General features: G+C 38.6%; 1 protein-coding gene across 1 annotated transcript in view; it reads right to left on the reverse strand.

Annotated features, from left to right (window-relative positions):
• Prelid2 (PRELI domain containing 2) overlaps positions 1-25,378 on the reverse strand; it is a 103,230-nt gene that overhangs the window by 69,709 nt on the left and 8,143 nt on the right. Inside the window, exons 2-4 of the mRNA XM_042692117.1 lie at positions 9,975-10,032; positions 7,406-7,479; positions 5,779-5,939 (exon numbers count right to left, since the gene is read on the reverse strand). Coding sequence (XP_042548051.1) covers positions 5,779-5,939; positions 7,406-7,479; positions 9,975-10,032 — 293 coding nt within the window. The remainder of the gene's footprint in view (positions 1-5,778; positions 5,940-7,405; positions 7,480-9,974; positions 10,033-25,378) is intronic.

The following is a 25,378-nucleotide window of genomic DNA, read 5'->3' on the forward strand; positions in this document are numbered from 1 at the left end:
TAATACCTGTGATTTATCAGCTGCTTTCGAGAAACCTAGGATTTCTTTATGTTTTTTATTGTAAAAATATTGTACAGAGGGGTTACAGTTACATGAGTAAGGTCACGAGTACATTTCCTATTGAGCATTGTTACCTCCTCCTCTGTTTTTCCTCTACCATTCCTTCCCTCCCCACCTCCTCAATTCCCCCCCCCCCAGTTGTAAAATTCATTTTCAACATAGTGTCTTGTACATCTCATTGTTACAATGGGTTAACCTGTATCCTTATTTCAGCATTTTGTTATTTCCCTTCCCCTCCCCAAATTAGAGAAATGTATACACAAGATGCAGGGCACTAGAATCAAATACAGTGAAAGACAGGGGCTATACCATGGGGGAAAAACATACAAAAGAAACAAAAAAAATCACATAGTACATTATAAATACGTTAAAAATAATAGCAAGAAAGAAAAACCACTTGTGTCCCTATCTTGGGGTTCATTTCACTTAACATCACCTTATCTGGTCATATGCACATAGCTTTTGACCTTTTCTGCTTGTCCTAGACATACACTAGTTATTGCAGGAAACAGTGGAACCTATGTTTCTTTGGGCCTGGCTTACTTCACTTAATATAATTTTCTCCAAGACTTTCCATTTCCTAACAAATGGGGGCAATGTCATTCTTTCTGATGGAGGCATAGAATTCCATTGTGTATATATACCACATTTTCTTGATCCATTCATCTACTGAGGGGCATCTGGGTTGGTTCCATATCTTAGCTATGGTAAATAATGCTGCAATAAACATAGTTGTGCTAGTAGCTTTGTGAGAAACTTGGAATGTTTTAACCCACAAGTTTAAAACTCAAACATCACAAAAAATGATATACTGATTTAGTAGAATCAGTAATATCTATATGAGTAATTTCAATAATAACATAAATAATGAAGTTATTAAACTAATCACTTGCCATAATAATGTTTGGTTATAGTGAAAGGATAGTTGATCCCTTTGACAAGAATATGATCATTATTGTGTATGTGGGGGGGGTGGGTATGTGGGTGTGTGGGTGTGCCAGAACTATTGTCTGAAGTCAAGAGCCTAGCATTGTCCCATAGCTTTTCTGCTCAAGGTTGGTGCTCTACCACTTGAGCCACAGCTCCACTTTTTTGTTAGTTAACTGGAGAGTTTCATGGACTTTCTTGAATGAGCTTGCTGTGAATCAGATCCTCAGACTTCAGACTCCTGAATAGCTAAGATTACAGGCATGAGGCACCAGTGCCCTGCTTGTCTATCTTTAAGGATTATGCTGTTTTGGTAAAATACCAAGTAATAAACTCAAGTCAGATGAAGTTTTATTCATAGTATAACTTAAAATTAAGCTCCAAGTATAATAAAATGCTATTAAAACAAAGGAAGTATAAAGAGAAATTCTAAACTAATAAATAGATAAATATATTTCAGAGGGCATATATAAATTAAGAAATTAATAAGCCTAACTCAGAATACAGAAAACATGATTTTCCATTCTTTTCTCCTAAACAAACCTAAAACAGTCAATTCTCTATTTTCCAAAGTAAATACTTGTGCCCTGCTCTATGTCATAAGTAAAGCATATTTCCACAAGAGTTCACTTTAATTTTATTTTTGAAATTTTATTTTCATTTTTGATCTTAATCAGATAAAGATTCGCTTGCAAAGCAAGAGCAATAGCCTGGGTGCTCTGACTCTAGGCTCTCAGACTGTTGATCAAAGCACTCCTATCTAGGCTCAGTGGTAGACCACTCACTCATCTAGCAATAGTTCATCTCCAGCATCAAAAATGAGGTAATTCATTAATTAATAATAAATATAAAGCATCCTTTTGATGACCTTGGCCCTACAACTACAGTTATTTATTTGTTTGTTTATTTATTTGTTTTCTTTGTTCCTGGGGCTTGACTCTGGCCCTGAGCACTGTCCCTGAGCTTCTGGCTTTTTGTGAGTAGTTTATTTTTTTGTTGTTGTTTTTTTGTTTTTTTAAATTTAATTTTATTTTATTTGTGAACATACTGTACAGAGGGGTTACAATTACATGGGCAGGATAATGCATACATTTCTTACCAAGCATTGCAGCCTCCTCCTTTGTTTACCCTTCACATCCCTTCCCAGCCTCCCCTCTCCCCCCCCAATCCCAATCCTTCTCCTTCCCCCCCTTCTCCCCCCCCCCCCCCCGCACCGACGTTGTAAAGCTCATTTTGGACATGACAACTTGTACTTCTCATTGTTGCAACAGGTCCACCTGTATCCTTAAACAACTGGTTTTTCCCCATCTCCTCCACAAGTTATACTGACATCAAATATAGTGAAAGCAGGGGTTATACTGTGGGGACATACAAAGCAACAAAGAGATAATCTTATAAATGCGTTAGAAACACATGCATGAAAGAAAAAGACATTAAAATACATATCTAAGGGTTCATTTTCCTGACATCACATTATCTGTTGTGAGTAGTTTATTGAAGATGAGAGTCTCAGGTACTTTCTTGCCTGGGCTGGTTTTGAACCATTGATCTCAGCCTCCTGAGTAACTAGGATTAAAGACATGTAGTACAGTAATTTTAAGAACCAAGATATGAGAGAATTCTGTCCATGCCAAATGCCTATGTTCACCCCTGAATAATTCTCTCCAGTGCTTAAATCTCATTCTGAAACTAACATTGAAGGTTCCTGGTCTCATGATCCCAAGGACTGTGTACAGAGCAAATGCATGGAGCATGCTTCTCAGGAAAGGGAAATGATTACAAATACTCTTTCTATAGGAAAACAAATGCATATTGTAGATTTGAATATTTAAAAACCATGCAAATTTGTTTTGAGACAAGGTCTTACTATAAAATCTCAGCATCCTTTATAGATTTCCAGATTCCTACTTCACTCCTTAGCTCACGATGCAGCCACCCCAAGGTGTCTCCCTAGGTTCATAACTGGGTTCAATAGGTATACCACTTTTTAATCTAGGACTGAAAAGCTGCACTGGAAAGATCTAGCTTTGACCTTGATATAGTAGGTACCAATAAATACTGGCATTAGCCATTAAAAATAAAAATAAATAAGCTGGGCATTGGTGGCCTCACACCTGTAATCCTAGCTACTCAGGAAGCTGAAATCTGAGGATTGTGGTTCAAAGCCAGGCAGGCAGGAGACTCTTATCACCAATTAGCCACCAAAAATCCAGAAGTAGAGCTAGGGCTCAAGTGGTAGAGACCTAGCCTTGAGCAAAAGAAGTTTAGGAACAGCACCTAGGCCCTGAGTTCAAGTCCCACAACCAGCACCAAAAACACAACAAAAAAAGCATATAATCTCTAAACAGAAATTTCACTTGTTCAACCTACCTTAAAAGGCAGCTGAAGCTGGCACTAGTAGCTTATACCTGTAATCTAGCTACTCAGAAGACTGAGGTCTGAGGATCCTGCCTAGCCCAGGCAGACAATCCAAGAGACTCATCTCCAACTAACCAGCAAAAAGCCAGAACTAAAGTTGTGAATCAAGTGATAAAGTGCCACCCTTGAGTAAAAAGGCAAAGTGGCAGTTTAAGGATTTGGTTCAAACCCTAGTACTAGCTCGTGCACACACACACATGAGCACATGTACGCATACACACACACACACACACACACACACACACACACACACACACACACACACACACACAAATAAGTGAGAAAAAAAAACAGGGACAGTCATTATAGCATTGTCACAGCCAAAAGTTCAGAAACAACCTAAGTGTCAATTAGGAATGAACCAAGACTACTATGTAAACACGTACCACCCTAGGTGAGGAATTGTCTTTTTTTCCATAATTGGTTAACATTTTTATGAGGCACACTATCATTTTTTCCAACATCAAAATTACTTTTTAAAATAATGTTTATGAAATGAACTAAGTGAAAGAGTTCCCTGAAGGACATTTTCCCTGGAAAATATAGTAACTATCAGAGATAGTTATTATAACAGATGAAAAGTTCAGGTTAGCTTTTGAACTGGCCAATAGCCAAAATTCCTTGCTAAATTTCATACTAAAATATAAAGTAGATAGAGATCTATTTGGCATAAAATCAGACAATTCCATTGTTTCACTATTATTGCAAACAAAAGATCTCTGTTCTCTGGTCACAGCCTGTGTACTTATTCCTAACCATCCATGTTCTCTGTGACTTCAAAAGCAAAGTAATTGCTCAGTGCTTCTGTAAACCCAGTCCTGATGCTAAGATCTGGCATTCTCATCCATCCAGTGGAAGGCTGGAGTACCTATGAGTATCATGACATTCCTATGATTGGAGAAAGTGGTGCTTAAGGATAACTTTGAGCTTTGGGAGTTTTAGTTAATGTGCTCTTGAAAACTTTACCATTTCCATTAAAATGATAGGTGCATAATAAAAACTTGAAGCCACATAGAACAATAACAAAGAAAATAGTAAATTATCCTCTGAAATGACAGCTCAATAATTACTATCAACCGTAATTGTGGTAGTTTACTTTTGTTTGAAAATGTACTTTCAAGAGCTGGGTATGACGACACATGCCTGTACTATCAGAAAGTTGGGACAGGACTATCACTTGAGCCCGCAGTTGGAGACGAGCCTAGGGAACATAGTGAGGCCTTGTCTCAAAAGCAAAATTGTTTTGCTAGTACCAGGGTTTGAACTCAAGGATGGGCACTCGAGCCACATCTCTAGCCTAGTTTTTCTTTTTCTTTTTCTGCCAGTCTTAGGGCTTGAACTCAGGGCCTGGGCACTGTCCCTGAGCTTCTTTTGCTCAAGGGTAGCACTCTACCACTTGAGCCTCAGCACCACCTCTGGCTTTTTCTGTGTATGTGGTACTGAAGAATCAAGCCCAGAAGTTCATGCACGCTAAGCAAGCACTCTACCACCAAGCCACATTCCCAGCCCTACCATAACTTTTCTATGGATAATTAGAGATAGAATCTCACAGTCTTTTCTGCCTGGCTTCAAAACACAGTCATTGAGACCTCAACCTCTCAAGTACCTAGGATTGAAAATGTGAGCCACTAGTGTCTGGTAACATTTTGTTTTTGTCTTTTCTGGGGTTTTTTGTTGTTGTTGGGTTTTTTGTTGTTTTTTCTTTTTTTGGTCATGGGGCTTGAACTCTGGACCTGGGGGCTATCTTTCAACTCTTCAGCTCAAGGCTAGCGCTCTACCACTTGAGCCACAGTGCCACTTCTGATAACATTTTTTTAAATCTCCCAAATAATTAATAATTTCTAATCTATCATGCTGGCAAAAGTTAGAAAAGCATACTAATGTAAGTGCTAGCCATGATGTAGGGCAACGTATACTTATATGTTATTAATGAAGGCAAATTAACATATTAACACATTGGAGGGCAATATATTCCTGTCTGCCCCTCAAAATCCTATGTGGAAATGTGTGTGTGTGTGTGTGTGTGTGTGTGTGTGTGTGTGTGTGTGTGTGTGTGTGTGTGTGTGTGTGTGTGTGTGTTTCTAGAGATGGAACCCAGGGTCTCAGCATACTAGGCAAGCATTTCTGAGCTGAGCCACCCCAGAACTTACAATGAAACTTTAACAAACAGTTGAAGGTAATAGGAGATGGGACTCTTTCCCCAGGTCATCTGGGTAGATCCCCACTCATCCATTAGTGTTGCCCACGGCAGCCACTAATCTACTTTCTGTTCTGTGGATCTGCCTATTTTAGACATTTCAAGTAAATAGGATCTATATGTGTGTCACACACACACACACACACACACACACACACACACATATGGGATCTTACCAATTTGGATTTTCCATGCTTTCCCGGAAGACAGACTCTTCTTTCATGGATGCATACTGGGTCCACGTAAGGCAGTGACTCCGGATAGCCATGTTTCTCTCCTGAAGATTGAGCCATGATTCCTCTTCTAACTGGATACTAGGTACCTTTAAAATGCTCACCTGTCCAACAGAAGGAGAATGACTTTTTCAATGCAGGAAAAGCTTGTTATAAAAGGAGCTGTGTCTAGAACTGTGTCCAGGCTTGGGTAATAAAGAAGACAAGCAATACTGATATACAGATGGCCTTGAGTCCTTGATAATCAAACCTACCATAACCTTACTAAGAGCTGGAGAGGACATGCAGATGACTCAGGATTTATGTTCTTGTGCTGTCCCTGGCCTGATTTCCCTAAGTGCTAAATAGTAAGCAAATTATCAGCCGTCCTCCTTCACATCTCCTCTAGGGCTGGCTGTGGCCTCCTTAAATTGATAGATTCTAATCGAGCCCACTTACAGGACCATGAGCAAGAAGCTAGCAGGTGAAATAACTTCATTTTAAACTCTGTGCAATGCCTCAAAGTGTGTGCTCTCCTAGATGAAGACGACATGGAAAACTACAAAGGCAGAATTGTACAAGTCAGAGCTATATCCTTAAATTATTTAAGAATTGAGATACAAGACAAAGTTGAATGCCTTTTAATAATAGATTCAAGTGAGTATATAGGGCAAAGGAAGAGTATGAACTCTGTGGAAAATGCCAGTAATAATTTGCTCCTACTATGTAGCACATTTTATTGAAAAATAAAAGAAAGTTCATTTGCATTGCTATATTAGCCTTCTTTCCAGTACGAATGTGACAGAGTCTTTTAACCCATGATTAGAAAGTGATGAAAGCTGCCTATGTACTGCACACAATCTGATCTGCAAGCTAAGCAGCAGGCACCAAGCTGAGTCCTATGTAACCATGCAGAATCTCTTCTGGGTTGACACAACCATCCCAGACATTTCTGAAAGTACCTATCATGAGATCTCCTCTTCCTAATGATTCAAAAAAGAGCCCAGTCAACAATCCATTAGGGCTCAAAGAATGTATTTAGATAAAGATTTCCACTCACCTTTTTCCAACCAAGAATCACCAGAGTGCTTAAGGGTATCAAAGAGAGAAATCAATTGACTATCGTGGAATTTTATCTATGATGATAACATTTTACAGAAACACACACAGAAAGACTACCATAGAGCACTACAAATATTACAGTCTCAAATAACTATTGTTTCTCACAGTAAATTAAAAAGCAAAGCTTTCACTTCCTTATCAAAAATGAGATAAATATCTTCCAACTTCTAATCTGTCTTATCACAGTCATTTCTAACCATGAACACACTAGAAATGATAGTCACTTCATATATAATGCAGACAGTGTCCTCAAAATAATCATAAACCATAGCTACCTCCATCAAGACCCTTCAGAGGAGACAGACTTAAACATCATATTTCCATAGCATCTGCTAAAGCTGATTGGTTATGGAAGCATTTCCTTCTCTAAGGAGCAACAATGTGGTGGGGTAGTGGACCCCAACACACCTTTACATCAGGAAACTACCCATACTGCATCCACTGTGGTTAGATTTTGAACCGAATTTACCTTCCTTAAAATTTCTGGAACCACGTTCCGACAGATTGCAATTCTCTTTCTATAGATGATTCCTGTTGATTCATCTAGAAAAAGAAAATTTTATACTTACAAAAAAAATTACTTAACAAAATGTACTGTTGTCTTTAAACCAAGCTCCATTTTTCTTTTTTTAATTATTTTATGTTTTTTCTTGTAAAATTTGTGTACAGAGGAGTTACAATTACATGAGTAAGGTAATGAGTACATTTCCTATCGAGCATTGTTACCTCCTCCTTTGTTTTTCCCCTACTATCCCTTCCCTCCCACCTCTCTAACTCCCCCATCCCCACCCCGCAAATTGTAAAGTTCGTTTTCAACATAGTGTCTATACATCTCATTGTTACAGTGGGTCAACCTGTATCCCTGTTTCAGCATTTTGTTATTTCCCTTCCCCTCCCCAAATTAGAAAATATGTATATACAAGATGTAGGGCATGGAAGTCTATATGTAGAATTCCTAGAGAAAATGTTGAACTTTTTCAAAACTCAGTTTTCCTGACCACTTCGTCTGGGCCAGATTACATATTCCTGATCTGTGATCAAAGAATAGGAGGAAAATAGCAACTCAGAATGTACATGTGAAAGTCAAGTTGTTTAATATCAATGTCAGGTCAATACCAATGTCCAATGACAGTAGCTAATGAGCCTTTTGCTCGACCCCAACAGACAGTGTGTGAGCAATAACTGGACGGACTGATTCTGTATCTTCTATACCACCAAGCATAGATTTCTGACTTACAAAATGTGCGCCTCTAATTATATTAAACATATTCCTCTCGCATAGAGGAGTGATCAGAAGCATTCTGTTCTGGGCAGAGGTTTCTTAATTTGAAGCAGGCAAAGTAAATGAACACAAATTAATGTTAGTTAAGAAAAAGAGGCAGAAGTCTAGAAACAGATAAACTGTGAAGTACCCTCATTTACTCATCACACTACTATCACATTTCTCAAAGCTCTGACTATGTCAATCCCAACTTCTGTTGCAAACATGGGTAGCTGATGAGGGCACCAGAAACTCTCCATGCATTGGAAGTCCCTTTGGCCATCTGATACAATGTTTGCAGCACATACACATTAGCTACTCTCAGAGGCAAAGATGCCCCTGACAATGAAAGAAATTATAACTAACATTCCTATTGTTTTCTATTCCATCTTCACAGCAACCTGAAAACAAGATCCTTCGGTCATCTGGGGGGTAAGGGGGAAAATGTGCGTGTGCCAGTAATAGGACTTGAACTCAGGACCTGAGTGTTAGCCTTCAGCTTCTTTACTCAAGGCTGGTGCTCTACCACTTGAGCCAAAGCTGCACTTCCAATCTTTTGCTGGTTAATTAGAGACAAGAGTCTCACAGACTTTCCTGCCTGGGATGACCTTAAACTTCAATCCTCAGATCTCAGCTTCCTGAATAGTGAAGATCACAGTCGTGAGCCACCAGCACCAGCTTACGATATTCCCATTTGGAAGATTAAAAAAAAAACAACGGCCTCCAAATAGTGCATAACTAGTAACAAAATCAGGACTTGAAATCAAATTTGTCTCGTGTCAAATAACAAGTTCCTCCAACTCTAAGTGTAGCTAAATGAAAAAGATTCTTTTTGTAATACCTTTTAGTCACCAAAGTACAGAAAATACATTCACAACCGAGACAGCTTTATGTTTATCAGCCACAAATCACAGCACCTTCAAATACTAAGGAGGCAGAAAAGCATGTTGGTCAGGGACCTGGTTGTCTGCATGGGTTTAAACATTGATTACGAGCACTGATCGCTCATCCAGGTCCAACAGTGACCGTGACAATGTGTCCACTGGGAATAGGGTTGCAAAGAACAGTGGAGACAACCACACCCAGGGATTTGTAAATGGTTCCTGAAAGAAGCCAGATGATAAATAATTTAGTTTTTGTGGTCCATAAGGCCTCCAATGCCAATTTTCAGCTTTGCTGTAACAGGAGGATGCAGCCATAGACAATAAATGGATGGGTGTGGCTGTAGTCCAATAAAACTTTATTGACAAAATAGGCAGCATGAGCCATAATTTGCCAAAATTCAGTCATAATTGCATAGTCTAATCATTGTATTGTCCCATTCCATCTAGAATCAATCAAACTTTATGATGGGGTATTGCTATCTGACCTTGGGCAAGTTATTTAGTCTCTCTGTGCTCAATTTCTTCATTCATTAAATAGGAATAATCATAAAACATATCTCAAATATTCCCAAGATAAAATAGGTTAAAAAAAAGTGAGTGCCTGGCACATATTCAGTTCCTAAAATACTACCTGGTTGAAATTCAGTGTAGTACAATCTTGTCATCATCTATTAATGTAGAAAGTGACAAGAGCACTGCTTTAAGATATACTAAGACACATATATGCATGCATACACAATCATACCGAGGACCATATGCACATAAGGCATGCACCTATACACACATACACACACATGCATACATGGCACACACAAAAAAGCACACATCTTTACAGAGTCAGTATCATTTAACAATCATCACATAAATAATGAGGTTACATTCAGAGGACTTACCTTTTTTTTCCTCCACAATATTTACAGACACAACGTTTTTATCCATGGGGTTCGGGTACTAAATAAAAACACATAAAAGAAAAATTATCATTTATCTTTCATTATAGTAGGAACTACAACTATTCACAGGAATAGTAAACTATCAGTCAAGCAACCTTTAAGGGAAGTCTAGTTTCAATCAACAATCTTAATTTGACCACCTGGGCCTGGACTTGTATGAAATCTAGGGAAAACTTAATTTATATCCAACCTAACATACAGAGGGGAAAGGACATGAAGCTAATTAATAAATAATTACAACAATTAGTATTGGACCTGTCATAATTGTCCTCTGTGCCCATACTGTGCTAAATGCTTCGATTGTATGATCTTGTCTAAACTTAACAGCTACTCTCTGGCGGAATGATATCATTATCCTCATTTTTCAAAAATGGAAACAGCATAACGTTTGGATTGTTTGAGAGCCACCAGCTGGCTCCTGGTAAAGCCAGAAAACTAAATCAGTCTTGTTTCTCACTGAGAAATTTTTTCACTACTGTCCTACACCACTGCCTGTGGCTGAGTTAGCAAATCAGAATAGCCATATTAATATACTAGCCAGGTTATATCATAGGTACTCAATCAATATTTGATTAGCTTATTTTATTCTCCTGAAAGACAGGTTAGATATGACAAGATAGACCGTAGCTACCATTTTTTTTCATCCGAGGCAATCTCACACAGTATCTCAGTTAATTCTTAAAACTACCTCACAAAAATAATGCTATTTTCCCCATTTTATAAAAAAGAAGGAAGGCTTTAGCCAAGACTGGTGGTGGGCATCTACAGACCCAGTACTCAAAAGCAGGCAGGAGGAGAGTTACTTCAAAGTCAGCCTGTGTTAGTAAGACCCTGTCTCAAAGGGTCTGACTTTGATTCAGATTGGATAAATTAAATTAATTTACTCAGAGTGGCTGAAGAATAATGAATCTGGGTAATATAATTTACCCTGGGGACTCTCTTTCTCCAAAGCCTGCTCTCTAACATACCACAGAATTACCTCAGAGTTACTCTAACCTAATAACCCTTCCACTATTCAGGAAAGGGCAGCCACCTCATTCCAGGGCTTTGAGAAAGTCACTTCTGCAAGAAGGGTAGCTAAGGATTTGAGCCTATAGAGAAAACTGATGCACACACACACACACACACACACACACACACACACACACACACACACACACACACACACACACAGGCTTCCTGCTTCAATGTGTGATAAAGCCATAAAGAAATGAGTTGAAGTCTGCTCATCCAGAATCCTTGATGAGGTGCCTCTCTGAATCCCAGGAAAGGGAACAGAACATTATGAGTGTGGGTCTCTCTCATCCCACAGCAGCTATATGCACCCTATGTCTGTGTGTGTTTTTTGTATATGGCAGGCAGACAGACAGAAAGACACATTTTTCAAGGTATCTGTGGCCGTATAGGCACTTGATTATATCAGCTTTCCAAGGAAGAAACATTGTCTATTTAGGTCCCTCCTGTGTCTTCACTAACCAGCAGTTTCTGGCACGTAAGAAGCACTCAATGGCTACTTGCTGAATGAATAACTGATTTGGAAAATGGGCCTTGCTGCCCTCAGGGATTGAATTAGGAGAGCCTTCCTCCCCAGGGATGAATCTAGGAAAATAGCTTACAACTCTGTGGCCTCTTCACATTGCCACATCCCCTGTGTGCACACACATCCACACTTTCATTCCCACAACTGCCATTGTGTCCACTAATGAAAATCCTGGTCTTCATTGGAATAGAATTGAAGACCCAAAAATGAACCCACAGGCCTATATAGCTTATATATAGACCTATATATAGCCACCTAATCTTCGATAAGGGAGCTAAAAAAATAGAATGGAAGAAAGACAGCCTCTTCAGTAAATGGTGCTAGAAAACTAAAACTAGATCCTTATCTATCACCCTGCACTAGAATCAACTCCAAATGGATAAAAGACCTCAGAGTCAAAGCAGACACCCTGAAAATATTACAAGGAGGAATAGGAGAAACTCCCTGGCACACGCCAAAATTTTCTTAATAAAGACCTAGAAACACATCAAATCAAAGAAAGGCTGGACAAATAGTCTGCATGGCAAAGGACATAGCTAGCAAGATCAATAGAAAGCCCACTTTTTGGAAGAAGATCTTCACTAGCCATACAACAGATAACAGCCTCATATCGAAATATACTTAGAACTCAAAAAATTAAATCCCCCAACAACAAATACTCAAAGAAACAATTGTCGATAAATAAGTGGGCTAAAGACTTAAAGAGAGATTTCTCTGAAGAGGAAATAAGAATGGCCAATAGACACATGAAGAAATGCTCAACTTCTCTGGCCATAAAAGAAATGCACATCAAAACAACATTGAGATTCTACCTCATCCCAGTTAGAATGGCTACAATCAAGAAATCTAATAACAAATGCTGGAGAGGATGTGGCCAAAAGAGAACCCTACTGCATTGTTGGTGGGAATGTAAACTTGTTCAACCACTTTGAAAAGCAGTATCGAAGTTCCTCAAAAGACTCCACATAGAGCTGCCACTTTTGGGCATTTACCCAAATGATCACAAACAAGACCATACTAAAGCTACCAGCACAACTATGTTTATTGCAGCATTATTTACCATAGCTAAGATATGGAACCAACCCAGATGCCCTTCAGTAGATGAATGGATCCAGAAAATATGATATATATTTATATTTATATACACAATGGAATTCTAGTCCTCCATCAGAAAGAATGACATTGCCCGATTTGTTAGGAAATGGAAAGACTTGGAAAAAATATTAAGTGAAGTAAGCCAGCCCCAAAGAAACATAGGCCTCATGGTTTCCCTGATTTGCAATAACTAGTATATGTCTGAGTCAAGCAGAATAGGTCAGATAAGTTGATGTTGGAAAATGAACCTCAAGAGAAGTATTCAAATGCTTTTTCTTTCATGCGATTCTTTCTAACATATTTATAAAATGACTTCTTTGTTGCTTTGTATGTCCTTCCCCTATGATATAACCCCTGCTTTCACTGTATTTGATGTTGGTATAATTTGTGGAGGGGAAGGGAAAAAACAAATCGTTTAAATAGGGATACAGGTGGACCCATTGCCCAATGAGATGTACAAGTCATTATATCCAAAAACAAGCTTTACAATTTTGGAAGGAGGAGGAGGAAATGGGGGGAGAGGAGATGGGAAGGGATAGGAATGGGAAACAAAGGAGGAGGCAACAATGCTTGATAAGAAATGTACTCATTATCTTGCCCATGTAAATGTAACACCTCTGTACAGTATTTTCACAATAAAAAAATCATAAAAAATAAATAAAAATAAAATAAAAAATACAGTTTGACCCATTGTAACAATGAGATGTACAAGATACAATGTTGAAAACTAACTTTATAGCTTGGGGGTAGGGAAGAGAGAAGTTGGGAGAGGTGGGAGGGAAGGGATGGTAGGGGGAAAAAAAGGAGGGAGTAACAATGCTTAATAGGAAGTGTATTCATTTCCTTACTCATGTAACTGTAAACCCTTTGTATAGTATCTTTACAATAAAAATATATATTTTAAAAAAAGAAAATCCTGATCTTTAAAAATGCATGAAATCAGGAATGAGGAGGTGGGGAGGGAAGAGATAGTGGAAAAACAACAAAGGAGGGAGTAACAATTCTCAACAAGAAACATACTCATTAACTTACTCACGTAACTGTATCCCCTCTGCATAGCATCTTTACAATAAAATAAAAATTTTAAAAAATAAAATAAAATAAAAATGCATGAAAATAGCCGATGCTGGTGGTTCACGCCCATAATCCTAGCTACTCAGAAGTCTGAGATCTGAGGATGGCAGTTCAAAGCCCAACCAGTAAGGATGTCACTGAGACTCTGCCTCCAATTAGCCACCAGAAAACTGGAAGTGGTGCCATGGCTCAAGTGGTAGAGTGTTCACCTTGAGCTAAAGAGCTCAGGGACAGTGCCCAGGTCCAGAGTTCAAGCCCTGCAACCGACCAAAAAAAAAATGCATGAAAATACCAATCCATTCCTTCCTTCATTTTAGCCCTAAAAGACTCAAAATTATGACTGCTTTCTTGAGTTTCAGTCCTTCAAGATATATGTCCAGGTCTGATACTGTGTTCCCAGCAGAGTACAAGTTCACTGATAGCACTCTTGCAAGAGACATCAGAGACTCAACACAGGTGTTCTGACTTGTGTGTGCAGGTGTGTAAATTATCATGTGCATATTAACATAATACAAGGATTCCCTTTGCTACATTGCAATTCAGTAATTATATAGCATAAATGTATCCTGATTGGACATCACAAATGCACTCTAAGTTAGGGAGATTACTAATCTAAATTACTTAAGAGTTGGAAATGTGATCATCAGAGAAGCAAATTGATAAAACTTTGCAAGTTCTGATTACTTCCCTAAATTATTCCAGTGAAATTCCTAAAGATGATCAACTCAAGCTTCTCACTTTTACATAATTTTAATATTTTTTATTAAGACAAGGGGTATTGACAAATGATAATAAAAACTCTGAAGCTATTCCTCATTTGAATTTCTTGAGGACATATTGTGCCAAATACTGCTGCAGGCACTGAGGATAAAGTAATGAAACTCAGAAAAGCAGACTCTCAGCTGACATGTAAGTAGGGGGAATAAATAATAAAGCACATCAGACCAGATCAGGAAAAAATAAATCAGACTGAGGTATGACAGACAGAAAATCATGGAAGAAGTCTTATAAAATTCTTCATTAGCCAGTGTTTTAAATAATCAAAATAAAATAAATGTATTATTAGTTATACACAAGAGACCAGGAACAATTCACTCTAGCCAACAATCATTTGCAAAATCCAACTCTTTTTTGGAGTTGAATAGAAACAAGCTTTCAAGTTTCCATGCAAGATGGTAAAACTAGAGGTTCGTACACACTAGCTAAATACTATGACTTGAATGGTATGTATATAACTTAAAAGGAAAATGTATCCAACTGAGTGCTGCCCCCACCCCCAGTCCGCCTTCACTTCAAACTATCTGGTGCCACCTTGTGGTAATTTGAATATTCATCATTTAATTCACAAAATTTATCGAAAGTCCCACAAGGGGTTAAGACAGGAAAGCCTGCTCAGAGATCACCACTAGGAACACCACCTTGGAAGACAGGAGAAAGGTGGCCAGTTTTTGGTGTGTTTTTTTTTTTTTTCTGGTCACCTTTATAAACACACTATGGCTGTGGACTTGATCTAAACAGACCAGCTTCTAACCAATCAAAGACTTACTGAGTACCTGTACTGCGTCCATGCAGGGTGTGTGGGGCAGAGTTTGCCACAGATGAGATTCCCCACTCCCCTATTCACAAAATGTAAAGACATGAAGCCTTTGTGCTAAAAAGCCAATTGGTGTGAAAACTGCAGGCTAACAGGTCATGTTGGACTTCCCCAGGCACCACCCACTCTAGAGACTTCTGAAGCAAAGCAGTCAGATGACCCAGATTTTTGCTTAAAGCCCTTGTCTTTCCTGAACCTGGTTCGAGGACTCATAAACTACAGCGTGCATAAGAACTGCCACATAACTGCATACGGGTGTGGATATATACATATATATGCGTAAATACACAAATGCATACATAGATGTGCACACCCACATATCTGCAATGTGTGTACATGTATGTACGTGTGCGTGTATACATATGTTCAAGTGTGTGCATAGCTATTATGCACATATAGATGCCAGACAGATTATAGTTTAAGGGTGAATTAAGGGATTTTTCAAAGCACACTGGACTTCATCTTCATGGTCTTTGTGAATTAACCTTCTTCACAGGAAGAATAAACTAACTTTTTCCCCTTTCCCAAGACAGTAGTAAATCACAAATTAGTTACAAAAAATCACTATACAGGTTGTATGTATGTATCAGTCCAAGGTAAAATGTACACTGTCCTAAGGCTGCATGTATACCTGCTTTCACTTAATTTTTATTAGAAATTAAGAAAGCAAAAACAGCACAATGCCAGGGGAAGTGTACACTAAAACAAACACATAATTATGAAAATGAGGACCAACAAATTAAGGCCACCTAATAATAGGAATAATATTTAATATACTTGCAGGTGGAGCTTTATGATAATGTTGCATTTACTTTTCTTATCTGCTAAGGTGAATACATGTAATTTAGAAAGCCGACTCTAAGGGCAAGGAGTTATTGGGCTAGGGCTATAGCTTAAGTGGTAGAGCACTTGCTTAGCAACCAAGAAGCCCTGAATTCAAACCCCAGTACCATCAAAGAGTGAGCAGAACATCAGCTGGGTGTCAATAGCTCACATCTGTAATCCTAGCTACTCAGAGGAGGCTGAGACCTGGAAGATCACAACTGGAAGCTAACTTAGGCATTAAAGTCTATGAGACACCATTTCCAATTAACTAGCAGAATGCCAGACTAAAAGCATAGCTAAAAGCATACCAGCCATGAGTAAGAAAGCTTAAGTGGAATGCAAGGCCCTAAATTCAAGCCCCAGTACCCACCTCCAATAAAGAGAGAGAGAGAGAGAAATAATCAATTTCCCAAAAAACACAGAAGAAAATGCCTCTTTTCTGATTTTTTGATACTAGTCTTGGGACTTGAACTCAGGGCCTAAGTGCTATCTCTGAGTTTTTGTGCTCAAGGCTAGTGCTCTAACACTTGAGTGAGCCACAGCTCCACTTCTAGCTTTTTGGTAGACAGTTGGAGATATGAGTGTCATGAAATAATTTGAGGAGGGGAAGGGAAATAACAAAATGCTTAAATAAGGATACAGGCTGACCCACTGTAACAATGAGATATACAAGACACTATGTTGAAAATGAACTTTACAACGTGGCAGGGTGACCCACTGTAACAATGAGATATACAAGACACCATGTTGAAAATGAACTTTACAACTTGGCAGGGAGAGAAGTTAGGGAGGTAGGAGGGAAGGGATGGTAGAGGAAAAACAAAGGAGGAGGTAACAATGCTCAATAGGAAACTCATTACCTTACTCATGTAACTGTAACCCCTCTATACAGTATTTTTTTTGACGGTTATGGGGCTTGAATTCTGTACCTGGGCACTGTCCCTCAGCTCTTCAGCTCAAGGCTAGCGCTCTACCACTTGAGCCACAGTGCCACTTCCAGTTTTCTGAGTGATTTATTGGGATAAGAGTCTCACAGCCTTTCCTGCCCAGCTGGCTTTGAACTGCGATCCTCAGATCTCAGACTCCTGAGTAGCTAGGATTATAGGTGTGAGCCACTGGCGCCCAACTTCTGTACAGTATTTTTACAATAAAAAACATATATTAGCCAGGTGCCGGTGCCTCACAGCTGTAATCCTAGCTACTCAGGAGGCTGAGATCTGAGGATCGAGGTTCAAAGCCAGTCGGGCAGGAAAGTCCGTAAAACTCTTATCTCCAATAAACCACCAGAAAACCGGAAGTGGCACTGTAGCTTGGAGCGCTAGCCTTGAGCTAAAGAGCTGAGGGACAGCTCTCAGGCCCAGAGTTCAAGCCCTAGGAACGACCAAAAAAAGAAAAAATATGAACTTTCTAGAAATGTCTCATGAACTTTCTAGAAATGTCGGCCTTTTAAAGCTCCTTCCCTAAAAGGTCAGTAACCAATCAAGGAGTCACTGAATACCAACTTTCAACTAGGGTTAGCCAAGAAAGCACAGCTTGTGAGCTGACTGATGTGGCTGATAAGCTGTGCGAGGAAGTCAGGAGATTCTAAATGAAAGCCTGGCACAAAAGCGCACACATATTATTAAGGAAATCTGCTTTCCCCCAGCTGCCTCCAACCATGTATGTACAAAGCAACTGAGCTGATGAAAAGAGATCTCATGTTTAGCAACAAAAAGAAATCACCAATACCTGGAGTTCATTTCGAGAAGCATCATTTTAAATGATCTTAAGTACATAGTTATTGAGCCCTTGTGATCCTCTCCTAAGAATATCCTCCTTTATTTTCACTGTGGGAATGTTTAGATTGCTGTTTAATTAATCATGAGGGGATTTTTATTATACTGTTTGAGGTTATTTTTTCCCTCTTCTTTCCTTTTTTCTTTGGTTTATTCCTTCTGTCACTGTCTGATTTCTGTACCCTTTGTCTTGCATATGTTTATCTGATGTGGGAGAAGGGAAATCATGGTAACAGTGTGACAAAAAGTGAACCAATTCACCAGTGAAATTCACTAGACACTATGTTGGAAATGAACTATACAACTTTGGGGGAAAGTTAGGAGAGGGAAACCTGGGAGGAGAATGAGGGAAGGGGTGACACTGTTCAAAAGGAAATGTTCTCATTACCTGAGTCATATAACTGTAACTCCTTGTACATCACCTTTACAATAAAATATATTTTAAAAGGAAAGAAAAAAATCACCAAAATCACCATAGGCTGCCATATCTCTTTTACAGTCTCCATAAAGTAATTTATCTCTGAACAAGAGCAAAGTTCAAGCAAAATTCCAATGATCTGCAGGATGTGGCCAAACTAGCATGTAGTATCAGCCACACTCGGGAGATTAAGGCTGAAAGATTCTGATTCAAGTTCAGCCTAGATGAATTTTAAAAGAGAAGAAGCCACATGCTGGTGGCTCATTTGTAATCCTAGCTACTGAAGAGCCTGAGATCTGAAGATCCTACTTCAAAACCAGCCAGAGCAGGAAGGCCATGAGACTCTTATCTCCAATTAACCACCAAAAACCTGGAAGTGAGCTCCATCTTTATGATGAAGGTTCTGGAAAAATTAGGAATACAGGGAACATTGCTCAATACGATAAAGGCTGTATATGACAACCTACAGCCAGCATTATACTTAGTGGTGAAAAACTAAAGCCACTTCCTCTTAACTCAGGAATGCGACAAGGATGTCCACTCTCTCCACTTCTCCTCAATTTAGTATTAGAATGCCTAGCTACAGCAATAAGACAAGATGCAAATATAAAAGGGATCCAAATAGAGAAAGATGAAGTAAAACTCTCCCTCTTTGAAGATGACATGATCTTGTATTTAAAGAATCCCATGGACTCCACTCCCAAATTACTCAAGCTGATTCAAAACTTTGACAAAGTAGCAGGGTATAAAATTCACCCTCCAAAAAAAATAAATAAAATTCACCCTCAAAAATCAATGGCTTTTCTGTATGCCAACAAAGAGAAAAGCATGGCTGAAATCAGGAAAGCAACTCCATTTGTAATGTCCCCACAGAAAAATAAAATACCTAGCAACTAACTTAACCAAAGAAGTAAAGGATCTCTATGATGAAAACTTTAAAACCCTGAAAAAGAAAATCAAAACAGAACTTAGAGAGTGGAAAAACCTCCCATGCTCCTGGATTGGAAGGATCAACATCATGAAAATGGCAATACTTCCCAAGGCTATCAAAAATTCAATGCGATACCTATCAATATTCCAACCTCATTCTTCAAGCAAATAGAAGAGGCAATCCAAAAATTCATATGGAACAATAAAAGACCCCGAATAGCAAAAACGATCCTCAACAGAAAGAACAGTGCTGGAGGAATATCAATACCAAATTTCAAACTCTACTATAAAGCCACAGTAATCAAAACAGCTTGGTACTGGCACAAGAAGAGACCTCAGAACCAACTGAATAGAATTGAAAACCCAGAAATGAACCCACAGACATATAGCCATCTAATCTTCGATAAGGGAGCTAAAAAAAATAGAATGGAAAAAAGACAGCCTCTTCATAAATGGTGATGGCAAAATTGGTTAATCACTTGTAGAAAACTAAAGCTAGATCCTTATATATCACCCTGAACCAGAATCAACTCCAAATGTATAAAAGACCTCGGAGTCAAAGCAGACACTGAAAACATTACAGGATGGAATAGGAAAAACCCTAGGTCTCCTTGGGACAGGCTGAAATTTTCTTAATAGAGACTCAGAAACACAACAAATCAAAGAAAGGTTGGACAAATAGGATTGCATGAAATTGCAGAACTTTTGTATAGCAAGGGATATAGCTAGTAAGATCAATAGAAAGGCCACGGATTGGGACAAGGGTCTCATATCTAAAATATACCTGGAACTAAAAAATTAAATCCCACACCAACAAATCCCCAAAGAAACAACTGCCCAATAAATAAGTGGGCTAAAGACTTAAAGAGAAACTTCTCTGAAGAGGAAAGAAGGATGGACAATAGGCACATGAAGAAATGTTCAACCTCTCTAGCCATAAAAGAACTGCAAATCAAAACAACATTGAGATACCACCTCACCCCAGTTAGAATGGCTAAAATCAAGAACTCTAATAGCAACAGATGCTGGATGTGGACAGAAGGAAACCTTACTGCATTGTTGGTGGGAGTGTAAACTTGTTCAACCACTTTGGAAAGCAGTATGGAGGTTCCTCAAAAGACTCCACATAGAGCTCCCCTATGACCCTGCAATCCCACTTTTGGGCATTTACTTAAATGATCACAAACAAGACCATACTAAAGCTACCAGCACAACTATGTTTACTGCAGCATTATTTACCATAGCTAAGATATGGAACCAACCCAGATGCCCCTCAGTAGATGAATGGATCAAGAAAATGTGGTATATATACACAATGGAATTCTATGCCTCTGTCAGAAAAAATGACATTGCACCATTTGTTAGGAAATGGAAAGACTTGGAAAAAAATTATATTAAGTGAAGTAAGCCAGGCCCAAAGAAATATAGGTCCCATGGTTTCCCTTACTTACAATAAATAGTATATGTTTGAGACAAACAGAAACTGTCAAACAAGTTGATGTTAGGCGAAATGAACCCCAAGAAAAGGATTCAAATGTTTTTTTTTCTCTCTTGCGATTGTTTCCAACATATTTATAAAATGATTTCTTTGTTGCTTTATATGTACCTCCCCCATGGTATAAGCTCTGTTTTCACTGTATTTGATGTTAATATAATTTGTGGAGGGGAAGGGAAAAAACAAATTGTTTAAATAGGGTTACAGGTGGACCCATTACAACAATGAGATGTATAAGACGTTATGTCGAAAAACGAACTTTACAACTTTGGTGGGGTGGAGGGTGGGGAGGGTGGGGGTGCGGTGGTATTGGAGGGTGGTCAAGGGAAGGGATGGTATGGAGAAACAAAGGAGGAGGCAACAATGCTTGATAAAAATGTACTCACTATCTTGCCCATGTAATTGTAACCCCCTGTATGGTATTTTCACAAAAAAAAAAAAAAAAAAGCTGGAAGTGGAGCTGTGGCTGAATTGATAGGACACTAGTCTTGAGCACAAAAGTTCAAGAACAGCACCAGACCCTGAATTCAAGCCCCAGAACTAGCACAAAAATAAATAAATACATACATAAATACATGCATACATACATACATACATACATACACCCACAACCTTCAACCAATGAAGAACTAAACATAAATGTATTTAAGTCCATGGACTTTTTGAATGGCTGCTCTAATTGGTCATTCATAACAGCAGAATAATAAGGAACAGAGGATGGGAAGCTGACCCACAGACCCTGATGCTGCTATTTGTATAGCCAGGCAGCAAATCTCAATGATCCTTCAAGATCCTTCCTCTCAGGACAAACTATGATTCTATTCAAGGTAGATCAACACAGTTGCAGCTTCTTCCTTTCAAAAGTCTTCCAAAAAACAAAAAGGTATTTTTAAAGGATATTTTGTAATTCTATAACAGAGGACAATTCTCTTTTTTTCAGATTTGTGCAGATAAACCCAGATCTTTTAAAGATATAATCTAAATCTACAAGATAACTGATTAGCACTCTTCCAAGGCACCAGGGAAGCCCAGGGCCAATGGCTCAGGCATGTCACTCTTAGCTACTCCAGAAGCCCAGAGCTGAATGCCAGCCTAGGCAGAAAAATGCATGAGGTTCCATCTCCAATTAACCAGTAAAATGCTGGACCAGCGGTGTGGCTGCCAGCCATGAGCACAAAATCTAAGCAAGAACGCAAGGCTAAGTTCAAGCTCAGGTGCCAGAATAACAAAAATAATATATGAAATAAAAGAAGAAAAGCACCATGCTTCAGAATGATAAAGGAAAACTGAGAACTGTCCACATTCAGGGCCACTGGAGGCATGATAATGAGATGCAATGTAGGATCCAGTAATGGACACTACACAACTAAAAGGGATGTTTAAGCAGGCAGGTGGCTCAAGTTTGTAATTCTTGCTGCTTTGAAGGTGAAGATGAGGGTGGGGGGTAGCTCAAGGCCAACCTGGCCATAGAAGTTTAAAAGTCCTCTACCAATGGTTGATTGCAAGTGGCATATACCTATCATCCCAATGACATGGGGAAGCACAAATAGGAGGATCACAGTCCAGGTTTTCCCAGGCACAACTCCACACCTTATTTCAAATGAACTGATAAAATGGCTTAAGTGGCCAACTGTCTGCTCAGTAAGCTTGAGATTCTGAGTCAACCCTTAGTACTGCCAAAGAGAAAGGTTATTAATAGACAATTAGTAAAATTTCAATAAAGTTCCTACATTAATACATTGTATTAATATTAACTTCCATGTTCTGAGTGTAGTTCTGTGTATATGTAACATGTGCAAAGCACTCGGATCAATCCCTAGCCCTGAATAAATAAGATAAAAATTATACTATAATTTGGGGAAGCTAAGAAAGGGAATGTTTTGCAATGTGTTAAGAGTCAAAATATATCTAAATAAAAAGTTTAAAAGTACAAACAATTTATATACACAGAATGATGCAGAATCTAAGAGACCTGAGCTTAACGTCCATCTGTGAAGTATGGGGCAAATTATTCTGATGAGCTTCAATTTCTTTTGCAGTAAAACAAAAATAAATCCCTGTTTCAAACAGCTGTTATGGAAATTAAAGTAAATAATCCCAAACACCCTAAAAGTGCTCTAAGTGAATGGCAGCTGCCTGTGGTTCTAAAAAATGAATCAGGGCTGGGAGGCAGGACTCAAGCAGTAGAGAGCCTGCTTAGCAAGCACAGGGCTAGAGGTTCCACTAAGCCCCAGTACCACAAAAAAAAAAAAAAAAAAGACCAAACAACAGAACACCCAAATTCATCCAAGAAAGAGTACTTTCCCTCAAATCTCACATAGATCCAAAGGCTTTAATTGTTGGGGACTTTAACACATCACTATCCCCACTAGATAGATCAACTCAGCAAAAACTCAACAGAGAAACCACAGATCTAAATAACTGTATACATCAATTAAATTTAACAGAAATCTACCGAATATTTCACCCAGCAGCATCAGAACACACGTTTCTCTCAGCAGCACGCAGAACATTTTCAAAAATAGACCACATTTTAGGTCACAAAACAAACCTGTCCAAATTCAGAAACATTGAAGTTATGCCCTGTATTCTGAGACCACAAGGGAATAAAATTAGAAATCAACACAAAAGCCACCAAAGGATGCCCTGTAACACATGGAGACTGAACGACACACTGTTAAATCACCAGTGGGTCATGGAAGAGATTAGAAACGAAATTTAAATGTTCATGATATTCAACAAAAATGAACACGCAAATTACAAGCTCCCCTGGGACACAGCAAAGGCAGTACTCAGAGGCAAGTTTATAGCTCTGAGTTCCTACATCAACAAATTGGAGAGATCTGAAACCAAAAATTTAATGAGACATATGGCCCTCCTTGACAAACAACAGCCAGCTAAACCCCAATCCTGTAGACAGAAAGAAATAATTAAAATTAAATCAGAATTAAACGAATTAGAATTTAAAAAAAAAAAAACCATAGAAATAATCAATAAAACAAAATGTAGGTTCTTTGAAAAAAATTAACAAAATTGACAGATCCTTAGCAAATCTTATCAGAAAAAGAAGAGAATACACCCAAATAAACAAACTCAAGATGAGAATGGAAACATCACCACAGAAACAACCAATATTCAGAACATTATAAGGGAATACTTCTCAAACCTTTATGCTAATAAGTTTGAGGACTTGGAAGAAATGGATGATTTCCTATCAAATATCAACATGCCAAAACTAAACCAAGATGAGCTAAACCATCTTAACAGGCCCATATCAAGCATTGAAATAGAAACACCAAGAAGAGACCTCCCATCTGAGAAAAGCCCAGGACCAGATGGATTTACACTGGAATTCTAGAAAGCCTTCAAAGCAGAACTCACACCAATACTCCTTCAAATCTTCAATGAAATTGAAGGAGAAAGTTCACCATCGAACTCTTTCTATGAAGCCAGCACAACCCTCATCCCCAAACCAGGCAGGGACTCATCAAAGAAAGAGAATTATAGGCCTATTTCTTTGATGATCATCGATGTAAAACTTCTCAACCAAATGTTGGCCAATCGACTTCAACAATTCATCCAAAAAATCATACACTATGATCAAACAGGAATCATTTCAGGGATGCAAAGCTGGTTCAATATATGCAAATCAGTTAATATAAATCATCACATCAACAAGAGCAAGGATAAGAACCACATGGTTATCTCCATAGATGCCGAAAACGCATTTGACAAGATCCAATACCCCTTTATGATGAAGGATCTGGAAAAACTAGGAATCCATGGAACATTCCTCAATACAATATAGGCTGTATATGACAAACCTACAGCCAGCATTATACTTAATGGTGAAAAACTAAAGCCATTTCCTCTTAACTCAGGAAGGAGACAAGGATGTCCACTCTCTCCACTTCTCTTCAATCTAATATTAGAATGCCTAGCTACAGCAATAAGACAAAATGAAAACATAAAGGGGATCCAAATAGAGAAAGATGAAGTAAAACTCTCCCTCTTTGCAGATGACATGATCTTGTATTTAAAGAATCCCACCAACTCCACTCCCAAATTACTCAAGCTGATTCAAAACTTTGGCAAAGTATCAGGGTATAAAATTAACCCTCAAAAATCAATGGCTTGTCTGCATGGCAACAGTGAGAAGAGCGGGGCTGAAATCAGGAAAGCAACTCCATTTGTAATAGCCCCACAAAAAATAAAATACCTAGGAATTAACTTAACCAAAGAAGTGGAGGACCTTTATGATGAAAACTTTCAATACCTGAAAAAGGAATTCAAAGCAGAACTTAGAAAGTGGGAGAAAATAAAAACAACTCCCATGCTCCTGGATTGGAAAGATCAACATTGTGAAAATGGCAATACTTCCCAAGGCTATCAAAAATTCAATGTGATACTTACCAATATTCCAACCTCATTCTTCAAGGAAATAGAAGAGGCAATCCAAAAATTCATATGGAACAATAAAAGACCCCAAATAGCAAAAACGATCCTCAACAGAAAGAGCAGTGCAGGAAGAATATCAATACCAAATCACAAAACTCTTCTACAAAGTCATCACAGCTTGGTACTGGCACAAGAAGAGA

The sequence above is a fragment of the Dipodomys spectabilis genome, unplaced genomic scaffold, assembly GCF_019054845.1.
Source record: "Dipodomys spectabilis isolate Male_0828 unplaced genomic scaffold, ASM1905484v1 ptg000147l, whole genome shotgun sequence".
Lineage (NCBI taxonomy): Eukaryota > Metazoa > Chordata > Mammalia > Rodentia > Heteromyidae > Dipodomys > Dipodomys spectabilis.